This window comes from Podarcis liolepis (assembly GCF_965112155.1).
Source record: "Podarcis liolepis genome assembly, chromosome: 11".
Lineage (NCBI taxonomy): Eukaryota > Metazoa > Chordata > Lepidosauria > Squamata > Lacertidae > Podarcis > Podarcis liolepis.
The window spans coordinates 1,700,365-1,720,749 of record NC_139565.1 but is presented as its reverse complement, the minus strand read 5'-3'; the positions used below and the strand labels follow the sequence as shown (position 1 = coordinate 1,720,749).

The window sequence follows — 20,385 nt, the reverse complement described above, 5'->3', positions numbered from 1 at the left end:
GGGACATTGGCTTTGGGTGGGAGTTGATCACGGTGTGGATTTGCCAAGCGTGCCTTCCTCCACGGTGTGGAGTACACATGCGCATTCAACTGCATAACGGTGCTTGTGTCACTCAGGAGATCGCAGTTGCAGAGTCATTCCATTATCTTGAGTCAATGGAAGAGTTGTTCCATTGCCTGGAGAGGTCACTTTCTGGTTTGCATGGAGGAGCTGTTTTCAATGGAGCCCAGCGACGGAAGCGTGCAGCTGTATTGAGCCAGCCCTGGGTGGTGGAATTTTGCACCCCTAACAATTTTGCACCCAGCATAACCACCCCCACGCTATGCCACTGTCAGAAACAAACGTTCCTTCTTCAGGAGCAATCCTAGACTTTCCAAGGCAACACTCCTGCCTTTATGGCACCATTAGGAAGATATGTGTGAACTGCTTCAGAGCATTTCTGAAAAACTTAATTTCTGAAACACATTGTTTAGAGCATAGCACTTAGAAGAGAAACGAGAGAGGGCAAATATCACACATCCAAAGAAACGTAAATGATTTGAGTTCCATACAAATCATGTATATTTAAAATACAGAAATGGCGCAGGAACCTGTACCATAAGAGGTAAGAATCAGCAATAGTGAATCTCGTTAGGAAGGATTTCATTATTTCTGCTGATTTCAATTAACTACCCTGGAAGGTTCATGCACATAGGAAAACAAAAGCCTTTCTGTGGACTCACATCAAGGCGAGTCTGATCCCTGGATCAAAACCGATGCATCACATAACTTTTAACATCATTATGTTTTTGGACATAGCATTTGACCTGCCAAACAGAATAATCTTAACTATATTTTTTAGTAAAGTCAAAACACATTTTTGTAATCCACTATTCAAGCCTTGCTTAGATTAGGCTGCTATTTTATTTAGCCACCTACAGTGCCTGCCTAGCTCCAGAAAAGCAATTATTTTGCAGTAACGAGGGATTTCGGTGACACACAAACACCCCTCCTGACAGATGTTTTTAACAAGCCTTTTAACACATTCATGCTACACTGTATAATTTTTTAATGTGTGCATGAGTAGGAAGTGTTTTGTTGTATCAAAGTTGCAAAAATAAATAAAGAATAATGTTGAGGCAAAAAGTGTGTAGGTGGTGCAAAAAAAAGCCCACCACCACCTCTTGCTGAACAAAGTCAATGCAGTTTCACCTTTTTTAAATGCTATACTTACCTATTATATTTTGTTTTAATTTAATTTAGCTTTTTAAATATACTGGAGCTTATGGTTTTCCCAGTAGTGATGTATGGAAGCGAGAGCTGGACCATAAAGAAAGCTGATTGCCGAAGAATGGATGCTTTTGAATTCTGGTGCTGGAGGAGACTCTTGAGAGTCCCATGGACTGCAAGAAGATCAAACCTCTCCATTCGGAAGGAAATCCGCCCTGAGTGCTCACTGGAAGGACAGATCCTGAAGCTGAGGCTCCAAGACTTTGGCCACCTCATGAGAAGAGAAGACTCCCTGGAAAAGACCCTGATGTTGGGAAAGATGGAGGGCACAAGAAGAAGGGGACGACAGAGGACGAGATGGCTGGACAGTGTTCTTGAAGCTACGAACATGAGCCTGACCAAACTGCGGGAGGCAGTAGAAGACAGGAGTGCCTGGTATGCTCTGGTCCACGGGGTCACGAAGAGTCGGACACGACTAAATGACTAAACAACAAAAATGAAATCTTGGTTATGTATACTGTGATGGATGAAAGAATATGCATTTCTCACATGCTGCTAATATCAGTTACTTTGTACTAAGAACGTCCAAAAGTTATTTTTGCAATCTTGTAAGTGAAATGGAGGGAACCACTTACACTCCTGCTTAAAATGAAGGAGATAGACCTTTAAATGCTGGTAGAAACATAAGTATTAGACATTTACCCACTAAAACTACCGTATTTTTTGCTCTATTGGGCGCACCAGACCATAGGACGCACCGGACCATAGGAGGGGGAGAATAGGGGGAATTTTTTTTTCTTATTCTCCCCCTCAAAAACAAGGTGCGTTCAAAGTGCGTTCAAGAGCAGGCCTTGCCGCTGCCCCCCGAGCTTGTGAGGCTGGCGGTGGGGGGAAGCGCTGCTTTCCCCCACCGCCAGCCTCAAGGAACCCTGAAGCCTTTGGAGCGCAGCTGCACTCCAAAGGCTTGAGGCTTCGGGGACATCCTTTGTGGCCTCCACAGGGCGGCAGGGTGCCTTCACCCCGCCACCCTGCGGAGGCTTTGCGCAGCCGTCCCGAAGCTGGAACAGCGAGACGGAGGGCTGCGCAGAGCCCCGCCTCGCTGTTTTGGCTTCGGGGACAGCAGGCTGCTATCCGCAAGCCTTGGGAGCCCGGCGGGAACTCCCGCCGGGCTCCACAGGCTTGCGGAGTGCTGCCCAAAGCCCAGGGCGCACAGGTGACCGACTCTAGGGTTGTGCGCTCATCTCGCTCAAGAGACCGGGAGCCGTCGCCGTCCGAAGACACTTCCGGGTCACGTGGCCAGCGTGACGAAGCTGCACTGGTGAGCCAGCACCAGCGCCGCACACGGAAATGCCGTTTCCCTTCCCGCTAGAAAGCGGTACCTGTTTATCTACTTGTACTTAGGGGTGCTTTCGAACTGCTGGGTGGGCAGGAGCTGGGACTGAACGACGGGAGCTCACCCCGCCGCGGGGATTCGAACCGCCAACCATATGATCAGCAAGTCATAGGCACTGAGGTTTTACCCACAGCGCCACCCGCGTCCCCTTCCAGAAGTGGTAGGGGATGCTTTATCCCATGTTGATGGCCTTTCAGCTGATTCCCTGGTGGCCCACTGGAATGTGGAGTTAACCAGGGCTATTGACTGTCTGGCTCCGAAGTGCCCTCTCTGATTACATGGAGCCCGGACAGCCCCATGGTTTTCCCTGGAGCTGAGGGCAATGAAACAATCATTGAGACAGCTAGAGTGCCAGTGGCGGAAAACTCATTCTGAATGGGACCGGACACAGGTTTGAGCTCAATGTCGAGCCTACCAAGTGGCGATAGTGACGGCAAAGAGGAACTTCTTCACCGCCTCTATTGTATCTGCAGAAAATAGCAGGAGACTCTTTCAGGTGGTTTGCAGTCTAACGGAACAACCTTTGCCATCAGGGCCCGGTAAGTTTTTTTTTTAAAAAAAATATTACTTTTAAACCTTACAAAAAGGAGAAAAGAAAAGAAAAAATGAAAAAGAAGGAAAAAGAAGGAAAAGCAAAAGAAAAAAACAATACAATACAATATATAAACAATACACAACACAACATTAACACATTAAACAAAACAAAAGCAAAAACAATTCAAAACACACACATCATACCATCTCAATATCCTCTCTTTCATTCCCTTGTTTCATCGACCTCCTCTCACCTCCCTTTTTGTATTCCATTTCTATTAATTATTTCAGCAAATCCTTTCCATCTTTCTCTATTTTCTGTCATGATTATCTTAACATATTTAACCTTATTTTCCATTAATACTATAATACTTATTTATGCTTAATTCCTTAAAACATTTCTACTAAAGCTGTATAATTCCCTTCCAGCATTTTTCTAACACTCATTAATTTTACATTATTTCCATATATAGATTTTAAACTTTTTCCAATATTCTTCCACCGTCTCTTCTCCCTGGTCTTGGATTCTGCCAGTCATTTCCGTCAATTCCATATAGTCCATCAACCTGGTGATCTTCTGTCCGAGGCTCTTAACTCTTTTCCAGGTCCCTTCTGCAGGTCTTCTTCATATTTATACATGCACTTTACTTTGTCTTCTCCTGATCTTGTTCTTATTTTCCTTTCTTTGATGCTGAAAAGTAGATCTCGGGGACATTCAACCTATCAATGTTTTTATTCCTTCTTGACAAGTCAGCCAAATCTCCATAGTTAAAACTAAAATTCAAAAGATATTTCCAGTCGTATTTCAAAGTTCCTCCAAATCTGGCGGTCCCCACAACTCCAGTCTCCTCCTGACCCAAGTCCAGGTCCCAAAGGTCAATAAATCCCAGCGTGAAGGAATCTATCCAACTTTCCTTCTCCAGTCCAAGCGGGGCTCCAATCCTCAAAGTCTGACTTTCTCTAAATTCAGTCATAAAAGGCATCAACTTATAGTCATCAAATTGCATCTGTGAGGCTGGAGCTTGTGCTACTTTAGGTTCCACAACAACAACTTTCTCCCCTGCCTTCTCCTCAATTTGCCATGTCAAAGTAGATCCCTGTATCGATTCCTGAATAGTTTCTGTATTAATATTCACTTTTTGTCCCAAATTAGGCACTTTTTGTTCCAAATTATCAATTTTTATAATCATCACATCCATCTTCTTATGGAGCTGTTCCAGTGAGTCATTAATCTTACATAATGCAACCACTAAGGCTTCTTCTGTCAACATTCTTAATGGTCCAAGGTCAATCCCAGATTCTCACAGTCTTATCTTGCAGCTGGAAATTCCCCCAGCTCAGCTCATGTAACAATTTCGAAGGCTTCCTCTAGAGGGAAACAATTTCTATTTGTATCAAAAGTTAGTTTCAATTTTCAATTACTTTTACTCCTTTTTAAACGCAGAAGGAGACAATGGAAACAATGTATTTCTCTTCTTTAACTTACTGTCAACAAACGATCTATTCACAGTCAATGAGCATATCCAAAACTTCAGTCTTACTAGCAGCCCGTTTCCAGGTTCAGAACAGTAGTAAATTGACTTTCTTTCACTCTCTCCTGCAGGCTTACGTGGTCTAAAATTTCCCCCCTCTTCTCCTGCTTCCAAGGGGGGGTTTGATGATTTTAGCCGATGGAAGTTTAGTCCTTTATGAAAAGCTTTCCAAGACTTTAGCTTGCAGCCTCTTTGCTTCAGTCTATTTACAAAAGGGGAAGGCGGACTTCCTGTTTGAAACCTCCCCTGTTTCGGTGCCAAATTAAGACGTTTAAAAATCCAATTTTCCGTTCTACTCACGGGTAGTTGTTTTAAGATCAAATTGTCCACAGGAAAAAGTCAGCGCTCTCCGGCAACAGCAATGTGGTTTCACTCCGTGAAAGAAGCAGTCAATTCGAAGCACCGCGCCACTCACCCCACGTCGCTCCAGATCCCCGAAATCGGGTTTCCCCGCGAGTAGGGGAGGCGCAAAAGGTGCCAGCCGAGTCCCACATTCACAGGCTTCTCCCGCCTGTGATTTTTTGTGGGTCCCTGCCTTCGCCGTGGCGGCCAGACCCTAATTTACACGAAGCAAATTCCTCCCGATCAGAGGAATTCAGCCATTACTGGAGGCGCTAACCCGGAAGTCCAGGGCCCGGTAAGTTTTTGCCCCACATTTTTTGCAGATAAAGTTACTCAGATTCGGAAAGAGGTAGACTCCACCATGGGAACAGGGCCAGGGCGGAAGAGTACTAGAGCCCTGTCTAGTCAAGTTGCATGGGATGAATTCCAATCTGTTGCCTCCAATGATGTGGACAGGCTGTTTGGACGAGTGAAGCCGACCACCTGTCTCCTTGATTCTTGCCCATCCAGGCTCATAAAAGCAAGCTGGGAAGGGCTGGGCCAGGGGTCTGCAACCTTTAAGACAAAAAGAGCCACTTGGACCCGTTTCTGAAGAAAAAACAACAACTGGGAGCCGCAAAACCATTGCGACATTTAAAACAAATATATCTCCGGAGCCACGATCTGACATCGGGCGGGAAGGTGACGTCAGGACGGTGCGTGACTAACGCACGCACCGCCCCCATGCGACGTCACAGCCAGTACAGCGCCCGCCACAGTGAGGAGTGTCGGGGCACACAATGCGCCTCCTCCCCTCGCTAGTATCCGCCCCGGAGCCGCAGCAAAGATGTAAAAGAGCCACATGCGGCTCCGGAGCCACAGGTTGCAGACCCCTGGGCTGGGCGATGGGCTCTGCAGGGTGGTGAAAGCTTCCCTCTGTGGGGAGCCTTCCCAGACCTGCTGAAAGAGGCAGTTATTAAACCGCTTCTTAAAAAAACCATATTTGGACCTGGCCAATATAGCTCTACCTCTCTTTTAAATCAGAACCAGTGAAGGCGGTGAAGGTCCTGTGTGAGTGTCTGGAGGAGGTTGGAGGATGGATGGCAGCTAATGGATTGAGGTTGAATCCCAACAATACAGAAGTACAGTTTTTGGGGGACAGGGTGTGTGTGTGTGTGGTGGAGTCCCTGGTCCTGAATGGGGCAACTTTGCCCCTGAAAGACCACGTACGCAGTCTGGGAGTCATTTTGGACTCCATGGAGGCGCAGGTCAATTCTGTGTCTGGGGCAGCTGTCTACTAGCTCCACCTGGTACGCAGGCTGAGACCCTACCTGCTCGTGGACTGTCTCGCCAGAGTGGTGCATGCTCTAGTTATCTCCCGCTTGGACTACTGCAATGCGCTCTACCTTTGAAGGTGACCCGGAAACTACAACTAATCCAGAATGAGGCAGCTAGATTGGTGACTGGGAGCAGCCAACAAGACCATATAAAACTGGTCTTGAAAGGCCTACATTGGCTCCCACTTGGTTTCCAAGCACAATTCAAAGTGTTGGTGCTGACCTTTAAAGCCCTAAACGGTCTTGGCCCAGTATCCCTGAAGGAGCGTCTCCACCCCCATCATTCTACCTGAACACCGAGGTCCAGCACCGAGGGTCTTCTGGCAGTTCCCTTTCTGCAGGAAGTGAAGTTACAGGGGACCAGGCAGAGGTCCTTCTTGGTGGTGGTGGCGCCCACCCTGTGGAATGCCCTCCCATCAGATGTCAAAGAAATAAACAACGACCTGACTTTTAGAAGACATCTGAAGGCAGCCCTGTTTAGGGAAGTTTTTAATGACTGATATTTTAATGTATTTCTGATCTTTTGCTACTTAGGGACGTGGGTGGTTCTGTGGTCTAAACCAGTGAGCCTAGGGCTTGCTGATCAGAAGGTCGGCGGTTCGAATCCCCGCGGCGGGGTGAGCTCCCGTTGCTCAGTCCCAGCTATTGCCAACCTAGCAGTTTGAAAGCACGTCAAAGTGCAAGTAGATAAATAGGGACCACTCCAGCGGGAAGGTAAACAGTGTTTCCGTGCGCTGCTCTGGTTTCGCCAGAAGCGGCTTAGTCATGCTGGCCACATGACCTGGAAAAACTGTCTGCGGACAAATGTCAGCTCCCTGGGCCAGTAAAGCAAGATGAGTGCAACAACCCAAGAGTCGTTCGTGACTGGACTTAACTGTCAGGGATCCTTTACCTTTAATCTTTTGCTGGAAGCTGCCCAGAGTGGCTGGGGAAACCCAGGCGGATGGGCGGGGTAGAAATAATAAATTATTATTATAAACAAAACAACAACAAAATAAGTAGATAAGTAAAACATAATACTTACTATCTTTTTTGTTTATGCATATAGTGGTACCTCGGGTTAAGTACTTAATTCGTTCCAGAGGTCTGTTCTTAACCTGAAACTGTTCTTAACCTGAAGCACCACTTTAGCTAATGGGGTCTCCTGCTTCCGCCGCACCACTGGAGCCCGATTTCTGTTCTCATCCTGAAGCAAAGTTCTTAACCTGAAGCACTATTTCTGGGTTGGCGGTGTCTGTAACCTGAAGCGTGTAACCCGAGGTACCACTGTACATGTTAAATGCTGCAATGTTTATTGTGTCCAATTGTTTATTGTGAATATTGAAGTGTATGGCTGTAAACTAATTGTAAAAACAATAAAGATTTTTATATATATAAAAAAAACACCACCCCAAACCCCAAAAGGTAGTTTGATGCCATTGTGGTAAGATGTTATTGACAGAAGGGTCGCTCTGCCCACCTGTCAAACTTTTCCTATGGGTGGGGGTGGGGACAATGATCTGTCGCATTGATCAAATCCAGTTCTCTACTTCTGATTTAATTGATGCAATTTTCTGTCACAAAATGTCATTTAGGTAAATTTAATAGCAGATTAGACAAATCATTTTAGGTCTAGCAGTAGCTGTTAGCCATGAAAGCTATACAGAGCTTATTAATTCTGGCACCCACCCTGTGGAACGCCCTCCCATCAAGGAAATAAACAACTATCTGACTTTTAGAAGACATCTGAAGGCAGCTGTGTTTAGGGAAGTTTTAAATGTTTGAAGTTTTATCGTGTTTTTAATATTCTGCTGGGAGCAGCCCAGAGTGGCTGAGGAGGCCTGGCCAGATGGGCAGGGTATAAGTAATAAATTGTTGTTGTTGTTGTTGTTGTTGTTGTTGTTATAGCATTCCTTTTGAGCTTGTTAATTTTCAGATTAAGATAAATACTAAAGGAACATACTGAACTTGACACATTTTTCTTTACTATTCTCTTACGCAAGTGGCATATCTTTTGAGAATTTCGTAATGACAACTCTGATTTTGTGAACTAGGAGTGTCTTGTTTTTAGAACTCTGATGTCAGCTAACATTTATAATATACATAATTTGCATTACTGATTGTTTCAAACTGGGAGAGATTATTTGCATCTCTTCATGCCTTATGTTCTTTTGCTTCTACTAGTTCAGATTAAATATATTTAAAATAACTTGTTGAATACCCTGGTTCTGAATGTGAGAAGGAATAAAATACTGGTGAAATACTATAATTTTTGGTGTCTTATCTGATCTTATTTAGGATGCGTGTTTACCACTGAATAATTCATCCCACATTTAGCAGGTCAAATTATGCCATCTTTTTTCAGTTCTCTGAAAAGGCAGGCTGGGACCAGCTATTTCAGTTGAAGCAAGCAGTTCTTCACCACCCTCTGGTCCCCTTTTCTAGAAATCTTAAAGATCACTTTCAGACATCACACAGAGCTCACTTGATCTGTGGTCACTGTGAAAGGTACTGATAACATACCCCATTAAAACCAATTGTGCAGCAAGCAGAGAAAGCGAAAGTAATGAACTATGATCATTACTTTCTTAAATAGGGATGTTACTGTTTTAATTGTTTTGTCCTTATTGGGTGGGATGCACTGGGTTAGTTAATTACTCACTGTAATTTCAGTGAGAGCTATCTTGTCCCACTGATTTCTATAGAATCCTAGTTCAGCTAGCTGAATATGGATCCAACTGACTGATTGTATGTAAGTCACTTTGGTAGCCTTGTCTGCTGATGAGTAGGATAAAAATGCTTCAGTTGTTTAATTAATAGGATCGATGCATGAGCCATGCCCTAGTGATTCATGAGTTTAGCAAACATCCAGGATATTTCACTAGTGCTGCTACACAAGACAATGCAACTATAAGTGCTTTGAACAAGGAAGTCTGGGAGAGCTCACTCGGTAGAGCATGATATAGTGAGCCAGAAGTGAAAAGGCCCTTTCCCTGGCCATCACCCTCCAAGCTCCTGCCTTAAAACCCTTGAGAGCTGCTGTCAGTCTTGTAGATGACATTGAGCTTGATGGATGGGTGATCTAATTCACTTTAAGGAAGCTCCCCAAATTTCCTAAATTATTTATGGGGCCATCCACAGATGGGGCAAATGATGAATCTTTTTGCTTTTAAATGCACACACATTGGGTGGGGGGAGAGGACATAGCTAGTTGAAGGGGAGAGAGGTTCAGGCAGGTGTTGCAAGCAGTGCCAGAGAGCCCAGTTGACCCACAGGGGTCAAAGAGCAACCCGGATTCCCCCCACCCCTTCGTGGCTCCATTGTCGTCTCACTTCAGCAGGTCAAGTTCCCTGAAGCCTTAGCAATGCAATGCTCTCGCCTGCCGCCTCCGTCTCTCACATCCCTTCTTGCTTCCTCCTCCTCCTTGGGCAGGGAGCTGACAGGAGCAATGATCCATAGGAGAGCCTTGGCTGGCCAGGTTGGGGGTGGCCAAAACTGGAAGGAGACAAGAGGGAGGATTCACACACCCCTTCCATCCATGCACACAATCACCAGCAGTATGATTTTCATGTCTGCTTGGGCCTGCACCCAGGTATGCCCTTGCATAAAAAGTGCTTTCTTGTTAGGTTTTGTCCTGAATCCATTGTCAGTCTTATTGGGTGGTCACAAGTACTAATCCTGCCCATTTGGCTCAGCTTCCCCAGCCATTCTGAGTGGCTTCCAGCACATATAAAAACATAATAAAACATCAAACATTAAAAAAATTCCAATACAGGGCTGCCTTTGGATGTCTTCTAAAAGTTGTGTAGTTCTTCATCTCCTTGATATCTGATGGGAGGGTGTTCCACAGGGAGTGTGCCATTGATGAGAAGGCTCTTTGGCTGGTTCCCTGTAACTTCACTTCTTGGAGTGAGGGAAACCCCAAAAGACTCTTGGAGAAGGACATCAATGTCTGGGCTGAATGATTGGGGGGGGGGAGACACTCCTTCAGTTATATTGGGCGAAGGCCATTTAAGGCTTTAAAGCACCAACACTTTGAATTGTGCTCGGAAACGTACTAGGAGCCAATGTAGGTCTTTCAAGACCAGTGTTATATGGTCTCGGCAGCCACTCCTAGTCACCAGTCTAGCTGCCACATTCTGAATTAGTTGTTTCCAGGTCACCTTCTAATGTAGCCCCATGTAGAGCACGTTGCAGTAGTCCAAGCAGGAGATAACTAGAGCATGCACCACTCTGGCAAGACGGTCTGTGGGCAGGTAGGGTCTCAGCCTGCGTACAAGATGGAGCTAGTAGACAGCTGCCCTGGACCCTGTCCCCCCAAAACAGTACTTCTGTATTGTTGGGATTCAACCGCAATCCCATTAGCTGCCCTCCATCCGCCAACCACCTCCAGACACTCACACAGGACATTCACAGCCTTCACTGGTTCTGATTTAAACAAGTAGAACTGGGTATTCATCTGCATACTGGAGAATACTCAGGCATGCATGATTGTGGACTATGATTTAGGAATAAATCCTAGTGGGTCTTAATTTCAGCAATCACCATGTTTTCTGCTGCAATTAACTTGATAGGAAACACCAAGAGAAACCACCACACACAAAGTTTTAAAGCTGGTGAATATTTTCTTACAAAGAGATTATATATTCAACTAATCAGCATTTTGAAAACAAAATGTATTTGTGGAATGTACTTTCATGCACTGCTGTGGAATTTAAAATGTTCTGAATCAAGGGGCCTTCATTCCGTATTATGACCGGATCCTATGCTCGGATACTATTTTACTACTTATCATGTTCTCATATTCATGAAATACGTTGTTTGTAGGACATTGGTTGCAAGCTGTGCAATTGACTTACAGGGCAATCCTGGGCGTGTACACTCAGAAATCTCATTAAATTCAATGGGACTTACCTGCTAGTGAACATGCTGCACATTGTTCAGGCTGCATAAACACGGGAACTGTAGTCTACCCACTCATACAAACCCTGGGAACTGTAGTCTACCCACTCATAAAGCTACAGTTCATGACACCCTTAAAAACCAGTTTGCAGGATTCTTTGGGGAAAGTGGTGAGCTGTACATGTGCTGCGAGGGAGTAAGCCCCATTAAATTCAGTGGGCCTGATTCTGGGTAGATTGGTAGAACAGTGGCGGGTGACTGGATTTGACAGGTGGGCACAATCCAGACCTGGCCCATTCTGTGCAGGCCATTTTGTCAGGAAGGAAAGACGATTCCCCACTCTGTGGGTAAAGCCAGGATTTTTGTTGGGGGGGAGAGACCTTTTGTTAGGGGGTATAGAAGCTCAGTTAGCTGTGTCTTTTTATTGATTGGGGGCAGAAGCAGTGAAATCTGCATGGTCACCGGCATCATCTTCATCATCTGTTTATTTGAATGTGACTTTCTCACAACTCTGTGCTCAGTTCAAAACGAAAAATGAAAATAATGTCAAGTAATGCATAAGATAAATCCTCCCAATGTTATGTGAAATAACCCAATTTAACAGCTTAACATTTAGCAGGCAAGAGATCAATTCCCCAAACAGAAATAAAACTGCGAGATCTGAAACTGGGGGGCGGGGGAGGTGACTTTATTCCACGGGGGAAGTCGCGCCTCCTCGGGATTTCTTTTCTCCCACCGCCTCATCACCCCAGAAGGCGGTCTCGGAGGGCGGCTCGCCTCGTCTCGCTCCAGGGGGAAGTTGGCCGCGCGGCGCTGCTCTGGCTTCCATCTGGCGCCAGGAACGAGGCGTCGCCGCTCGCCCGACCCGCTCAGGTCTCCGGGCCGAGAGAGAGAGAGCGAGGGAGCGAGGGAGCCGCGCCCGCCCGCCTGCGCGCCGCTTCTTCTTCCTCCTCCTCCTCCTCCTCCTTCGCGCCCGAAGAAAGAGCCGGCCGAGGGAGAGCGCGCGGCCAGCGCTTCCTCGGCTCCCCAGGCAACCTTCGCGGGAGCCGCGCGGCGGCGGCGGCGAGATGGCAAGAGCCGCTCGCAAGCAGGTGGTGGCCGCGGAGCCGCGAGCCGCCCCTTAGCGCGTCGCTCCGGCCTCGCGATGGGGCAGAAGTGGCGGAGTCCGAGCGCGGCGGAGAAAGGCGCCTCCTCCTCCTCCGAGCAGGAGGACCCGGGTCGCCGAAGAAGCCGCAGCGCCAGCCGGGGCAGGTTTGCCGAGTCCTGGAAGAGGCTGAGTTCCCGCCAAGGCTCCACCAAGCGCTCCGGGCTCCCCTCGCAGCCGCCGCCGGTAAGTGGCTGGCGGGACACGCCGGGGGACGAGCCGCCTCCGGGGCCGGATCAAGGCGGCGGGCGCGCTCTTGGGATGGGCGGGGAGCGAGCCTGCCTGCCAAGAGCTGGTGCCCTGAGCCCGTCCCCGTCAGGTGAGTCGGGGGCCTCCTCTCGCCTCCCTTGGCCAGGGCATTTGGCTCCGGGGTCCTCGAGTCCATTGGCGCCGCCACACGGCCCTCCCGGCGCCAGCCTCCCCGCCGCCTCTCGCTCCCTTGGCTCCAGCGAGGGGTCTTCGCGCGGGCTGCAGGCATTGGCAGGGCCGAAAAGTCCTGGGCAGGATGGGAAGTTCAGTCTCCCTCTCGGAGAGAAAGAAAGTGCCCCAAACTCAGCAGAGAGAAGTGAATTCACTTGTTGCTTCTTGCCTGGAAAAAAAACCATTGGCTTAGCTGTTTAACCACTCTATGAAAACGAGCCCCTTCCTTTTATTTCTGTGTTCATGTCAAGAGAACATGGCTGTGGTTGTTGAACTGGAGGCAACATTTGCACTGATAGTGGCGCAGTCTTCCAACACTGCTTTGACTATGCCACTTGTTTTAACACATTCTGAACTTTAGTGTGTTTCTCTTAATCTTGCTAAGTGATGCATATTCATTTTGTCTGTCACTGCTTGTCACGTGAAAACATTTGGAAAGAGAGAGGCATTGATGCTGGGCTTCTAAGGTATGGTACTTGTTTCTGGGGGGAAACTGACTTACTGGGAAAATGGCAGAACATTGAGTTCCACGGTATGTTAAGGCAGTATATTGGTTACAGTGGTTTTTCTATGCAGATGGGTAGTATATGAAACCACCTGGAGTTGAGGTCATTCTGAAAAGGTCTGCAGTTTAGGAGAAGAGCTGTGGTTCATGGGAAGGGTGTCTGCCTTGCATGCAGAAGGTGCCAGGTTCAGTTCCTGGCATCTGTCTCAAACCGCAAGAGCGCTGCTGCCAGTCAGTGTGGGCAGAGTGAGGGGTATGGAAGTGGATTAGCAGCTTTGCAAAGTTTGTTTAGTCTTCTTATCTTTTTAACATTTTTTCTTAAAGGATTCACTGATTTATGATGGTTGTGCTTCTGATTATTATTTTTTAAACACAATTGATGGTTGAGCTGGAAAGAAAACACCAACAGGTTGCAGTAGGACAGTACTGAGAGAATATAAAGGCAAAGGGGGGAACTTGATGTAGAGTGGGTGCCATGACAACCAAAATCTGGAGAAGCAACTTGATTCTGACACAAACAGATGATGCAGAATAATAATAGTTATACGTATTTTTGTTAAATCTGTATTATCCTTAATCTCATGTGTCATACAAATAAGTACATGAAATTGAATATTTGACTTTATAGCTGAATTTCACAGGAAATTCAATAGCAACCTGTGACATATAGCGGTAATAGCTATAAATTACAATATAAAAAGCTGTGATATCCATCTGAAATGGATGTTGGAAAATGGCAGCAGGTTGTCATGATAAAGGGGGTGATAGGTGTGTATGAATTCACATTTATACCCTTTGCAGCATCTGAGTGGGTAAGATGAGGGCAAATAACAAAAAATCTGTAGAGAAAAGTTGAGACACAAAGATTCAAGTGTCATAAACATACTTAAAGAGAACTAGCGTGCTAAACTTCTTTTTTATGACACAGTTGGTGTTTTCGGATAGAAAGAACAGTTTCTGGGGAAGAATGTGTGTTTGCAAGTGTTACCAAAATGGCTGGAAAAAAATAGACAGAAAATATCATCAAATGCCAGGTAGCATCAAAATAGCTAAGGTGTTTATATCTGTATCATGAAGAATAATACATTTCCAGTATATGAAAAAGTTCTGCATGCTGAATAGGGTTTGTGTCCATCATCTTTATCCATTTATGTCCCTTGTTACATTCCATAGAAATGTAGTCCTGGCCACTCTGAAACATGTCCCCAAACCAGAGTATTTTAATTTTGCTTGATTCTTCTGATTTTAAAATAATTTTTGAAACGTCAGTTTAAATTATAATTTAACAAAGCTAAATTATACCTAACCAAAGGGATTTGAATGTGCTAATGCTACCAAATGTGGAATGAAGACCCTAATCCAGATTAGAACTGTTTCATTGGAGATACAGATATAGATAATACGCACAAGTCTTTGTGATCACGGACAGACTACTGAAAAGCAATGAGGCATCAGAACTGTCAGGGAATATAACATGGTGCAGATTCCTTCACAGGGTAGGTTTCCCTCTGGTTTGGATACAATTTGTAGTCTCCTTATCCCAGGACCAAACTGGATGAGACACTTCCTGTCTTTCTTTTTTACTTATTTTTTAAGCAGCTCAGGGCACAATCTATGTAATTGTGAACAGAATGATGGGGCAGAGTTTGTTAATCTCCCTTCTTTGCCATGTTATATGATAGGGGAAATAGCAGCTTGCTGAGAGGGATTTAGATTGGAGAAAATGGCCTGCGGGGAGTTGAACTTCCATTAGCACTGTGTTCCACATCCTCCTCCTCCTCCTCCTCCCAGTACAGTACCTGCCTTCGAAGCAAGTTTAAAGAGATAGAAAATCCTATCAGCAATCCCATTCTTATCTAGTTTGGCCCTCAGCTGTTCCTAATCCTTCTTTGTTTCTGCATCACTGCTCTTTCTTTTTCTGATTGTGATGGTTATAGTGCCACTATCCATTGTGGCTTGCTAAGTGCCCTTGATCAAGCAATAGTAAGCATTCAAGCCTGTCCAGAATGTTTGTGTCTAGCTGGGATATAGGTCTCCCCTCTCTGCCAAAACTCCTTATGTAGTTCAGGAAATTCTTTTGAAAGCACTGCCAGTTCACCAGTAGCAGTAAAATTGTTTTCTCTCACATGCTTATTTAGTATAGAATGTTTAAGACTGAAATGTGAGGTACCTTACAGTGGAGTAAGTAAATCCTTTTGAACACTTGTTTTTAATTCTGATTAAATCTGTTTAGGCTTGTGATGTACAGACCTGGAAAATTATATATCACACTGAAATCAATGGGTCTTATTTCAAGCCAAACACATGTAGGAGTGAAGTTTTAGCTTTTCTTGATCTAGTTGAAGAGCACAATCAGTATGAAGTTGTGCTTTTAAATCTCATTGATTGATGCTTGGATGCTAGCTACTACAAGTGCTAATTGCTGCCTCACTGCATGAAAGCAATGCCTTTCTCCTTGTGCTAGAGAACTTCGGGTTCAAGCCAGAGTATTTAAGGCTCCTGTTGCATTTCCATTCGCCAAGGGAGAGTAGGTGGGTGGGTAGATTGGAAAGGGTCTTTTCTGGAGCTGTGTCCCCATTCTGAAACTCCATTTTTAAAGAAGGCTGGTGTTGGCCACTTATTTGCCTTCTTTACGCAGACTGCAAACTCTTGTTTTACATGGCATTTGGTGGGTTTTTAAGTTTTGCTTTCTGCTTTTAATAAGGCTTTGTTCTCTTTTTCTTAGTGTGCTTATCTGTATGAGTATATTGTATATCAATAGGGACATGGGTGGTGCTGTGGTCTAATCCACTGAGCCTCTTGTGCTTGCCGAATGGAAGGTTGGCGCTTTGAATCCGTGTGATGGGATGAGCTCCCCTTGCTCTGTCCCAGCTTCTGCCAACCTAGCAGTTCAAAAGCACACCAGTGCAAGTAGATAAATAGATACCACTGCGTCGGGAAGGTAAATGGTGTTTGTGTGCACTCTGGCTTCTGTCATGGTGTTCCGTTGTGCCAGAAGTGGTTTAGTCCTGCTGGCCTCATGACCTGGAAAGCTGTCTGTGGACAAACGCTGGCTCCCTTAGCCTGAAAGCAGAGATAAGTGCCACACCCCATAGTTGCCTTTGATTAGACTTAACCGTCCAGGGGTCCTTTACCTTTATCTTTTACCTATTGTATATCATGTTATGGTCAGAAAGGAGATTCATAATCCTTCTCATAAATAATTAAACCTATGTCATAAGTGGTTTTTATACATGTCTTTCAAGTCACTCCTAAGTATCACTTACTCAGACACTGGTGCCTAGGTATTGTGTATACGTATTGCAGCTTTAATCTATGGCCCAATGAGAAGATTTGGGGCATGTTGGGAATCCGTAGCTGTGATGACAAAAACTCAGTAACTCTTTGAAAGCTTTTTAAATGGCTGTAATTGAAATACTTGTTGAGGAAACAAATGTCCCCCCTTTGCCCTAAGCTCTGCTTTATTTGGGGTCTGTCCTATGCATCTTTTGATTATCCCCATTGCTTCTCTGATTGCAGCTTTTTCTCATGTTCTATACAGGTCAGTGAAACAAACAATCCCTTGATTTGTAAAGAACAAGGGACAAGGGTTTGGTGGCCTCCTTCAGAATTCTTTCTGGCTGCATTGAAGAACCACAGACTAAAATCATGGGTAGTAAACATGCAGCCCAGATGCCGCAAGCAGGACAAGCACTGACCCATGGGCTGCTCTTCTGTGGCAGTGGGGCTGCCTCACCTTGCAGTCTTTGCTGCAATAGTGCTCAGAGGCAGATGTGCTCCCAGGCATGGCTGGCCTTGAGCTGTGGCATCACAAAGGTTGGCCACCCCTGCAACTAATTGTTCTGACGCATTCCAATTCTATCCAATTATTTTATCTAAATACCATGACTTGAGGATTCTGATTCAGTTTTAAACAATTAATTGGAAACTTCAGTTTGGTCTGATTCCATTTTTGGAAGGGCCAGTTTAAGCTACCTCAGAATTCTTGAAACCAGCCATAGTGATTTGGATTGAAAAATAATCTATGGAGAAATAAAAAGAAACCCAGTTTTTGCTCCAGAGAAATGCATAATGATAATATGAAAGAACTCATACTAAACTGATTAAACATTCCTTTAGACCAGTCTGCAACAGTAGCAGATTCTGGAAATTTTCATATGTGCTGTTGAGAAGTGATTCTTTTTTTTTTTGTTTTTTTTTTTGTTAGACCTTGCTTATAAAAAAAGCAGTTGCCTATACTCACAGCAAGCACTTTCCTTTCTGTTGTCCCTGTACATCCATTCTTGGTTTTCCCCACTATACAGTGGTACCTCGGGTTACATACGCTTCAGGTTACAGACTCCACTAACCCAGAAATAGTACCTCGGGTTAAGAACTTTGCTTCAGGATGAGAACAGAAATTGTGCAGCGGTGGCGCAGCAGCAGTGGGAGGCCCCAATAGCTAAAGTGGTGCTTCAGGTTAAGAACAGTTTCAGGTTAAGAACGGACCTCCAGAACGAATTAAGTACTTAACCCGAGGTACCACTGTATTGCAGAAGAGCAGGTGTCAAAGTATATTGCTGAAGTTGTGTTAGCTTTACACTGGGTACACATGGATTGTGAAATATTTCTTTTTTTTTAGATTGCACAAAAAGCCTACCTCACCACCCAGCTTATTTTAAGTAATAAGCAGTGAGCTTTCTTTCTCATAAACACTGACATATTTCAATTGATTGAATTTTTAAAATGTTAAATGTGTTTATTTAAAGCATTGTTAAATAAACAGGAAAATAAAACTAACAGTGAATGACAGTGATGCAAATATTTTAAAAGTCTTGGGTGTAATGGGGAAGAATATTAGGTAACATGCTGATTTATTTCAGTTGCTTTCCTTCTCTATTGACAGTTACATTATATTTACTGTGAATGTTTACTGTGAATGGAGGTTTAAATAGACAGAGGTGGCCTTGGCAGCGGCAGCCCTCGTTGCAGATACTTCAAAGAAGTTCTGCTCCTTTCTTCACCACCAAGGCACTAGCCTCTGGATTCGTCCATTCCCAAAACTTTCCTCACTTTCCTTTTTGACAGGCATCCAATCCTTTCTATTTCACTTGCAAGGAAAATAAATACCTTTAAGGCAGCATATATCAGGGTGACCAAGGCAGAGACTGGATTCAGTCTTATTCCAGAGCATGTGAAGATGTGAGTAGTTTCCCCAAGGAGGGGAGATTAGTGACTGATCAATAATTGTCAGAATTTTCAAGGTTTAGAAGGGGCTTCTTTAGAAGGGACTTCACAATTGCCCTTTTCAAAATATCCATGGCTGCTATCTCTCTCTCAGATACCTCTGTTTTGCTTAGAGCCCTCTGTTTCTGGTACTGTCAGATTTTTGCAAGTTTTTATTTATGCAGAAGTCTGTTCCATCCAATTTCCATCTGCATGGAAACTGCAGATTAAAAAAAACCCCCTACACAAATCATATTTTTATTTCGCTACTTATTTAAATATTCACTTTAAATGCACTTTTTTCGATGTATTGTTATAAATTTTGGATGCCGGAGTTTGTGGGTGCACGTTACCGATAGACTACTGAGTTTAACAAACATTAGAATTAATTAAGGTTTGACTAAACTGTGCCAAACAAAGAAACCCCCGGATTCAGTTTTCGTAATGGAGCCAGGCCAGCTTGGCAGAGCTAGCTTAGTGGGAGTCATTGAAGGAACGAAGCCTGACGATGGCCAGTCATTAACCCATCAAGGAAGCCATTAAGAGGGCAAAGATGTACCAGACAGGGAGGGATGGGCTTCCTCTTCCAGCTGTGGGCAGAGACCAAAAGGGTTTAGGATTTCAGTCTGGATGATCTAGGCTGGAGGAGATAGTTTCACAAGAGTAGCAGTGAGAGGGGAAGAAAGGAGGGTCGCAACAACAGCTGACAGTGACAGACTGTAACAAAGAGGCATGGAGCATGGCTGATTGCTCTGCTTTAGAGACCCAGGCCTGCTGTGGGAGAGCAAGGGACTGTACAGGCTGTGATGCTAGGATTCTCTGCCATCTAGGCTTCAGGTTGACATATACATAAATAAACGATGTGCAGTATCATAAGGACACCACAGTCTCTGCTGTGCCTTATTTTTCCAAAAGGAAATACTGACCCTGGGTTTAGCACACCTGGTATCCCTGGAATTTCACACTGCAGTGAAGATTGAGATGGCATGCAACAGTATTTTATCCTAAAATACATACTTTGAATGCATTTTTATGCCAATAACTGGAACATAAAATTCAGAAAACTGTGAACTTTGAAGAATTATTATGTTCTGATCTGTATATTGGTCCAAGAGTGGTGAATTCAGTCAGCTAACATAAAAAAGCACGAATTTCCCTTCTGCTCCTTGTACCATGAAGGCCAAGTTTGTACCAAAACAAGTGCAAGACCAAATCCCTCCTCGCACCCTGTCTGTGTCCTTGAGCAACAATGACTGCAAACCATTGCAGTTGGTTTGCAATGGACCCAACAACTGACTGCAGTATAGAACTTGTGAGATCAGAGTTGAGGGAGATGTGAGCAGTTTGCCCCCTCCCCAAATTTTCTAGCAAATGCAGTATCCTCCCAAGTGTTCTCTGAGCAGGAAGCTGGAAGAGGAACAGAACACCCTGAGAGCATGCTGCTAGAGCAGAATGGTTTCCCGAAAGGGGCTATGTTGGAGCATATTGGGGGCATGCTAGGAGTGGAATTGTGGGGAGGCATGGATCTGAAGTGGGAGTTCCTGAATTGTGGTCTATGAGCTTCATTCAGGAGGTACACAGTGTGTCTGTAAAAATAAAATAAAAAACTTACAGCATTTAGCACAGAGCATTACAATTGCTGCAACAGGCAGAAAAATCACTGAGGGGTCCACCATGACCCCCAGCTATTTTCAATAACTTGGGGGTCAGGGGGACACTGATCTAAGACATTCAGATTCTCCTGACATGTTTCCTGAAATAAAGGGAAATAAGTTCCAGCCCCAGAGCTGCTATGTTTTTCCTCTCCTAGTGGAAACATTGGGAAGGATGTACTTAAAAAAAAATCCAGGAAATAATGAAGGAAAATCACTGCTCCTTCCTTCCTTCCTTCTACCCTCTTTCCA

The 20,385-nt window shown here is 44.9% G+C and overlaps 1 protein-coding gene across 7 annotated transcripts in view; it reads left to right on the top strand.

Annotated features, from left to right (window-relative positions):
• Positions 1-20,385, top strand: part of TRPM3 (transient receptor potential cation channel subfamily M member 3) — a 425,647-nt gene that overhangs the window by 22,664 nt on the left and 382,598 nt on the right. For 6 of the 7 annotated variants that reach the window (XM_083464736.1, XM_083464740.1, XM_083464746.1 and 3 more), the window contains exon 1: positions 12,283-12,537. The exons of the other annotated variant lie outside the window; for it this stretch is intronic. In XM_083464736.1, the coding sequence (XP_083320862.1) occupies positions 12,352-12,537 (186 nt within the window). In that variant the 5' untranslated portion in view covers positions 12,283-12,351. Of the gene's footprint in view, positions 1-12,282; positions 12,538-20,385 lie in introns of those variants that run through there. 7 annotated transcript variants of the gene reach the window in all.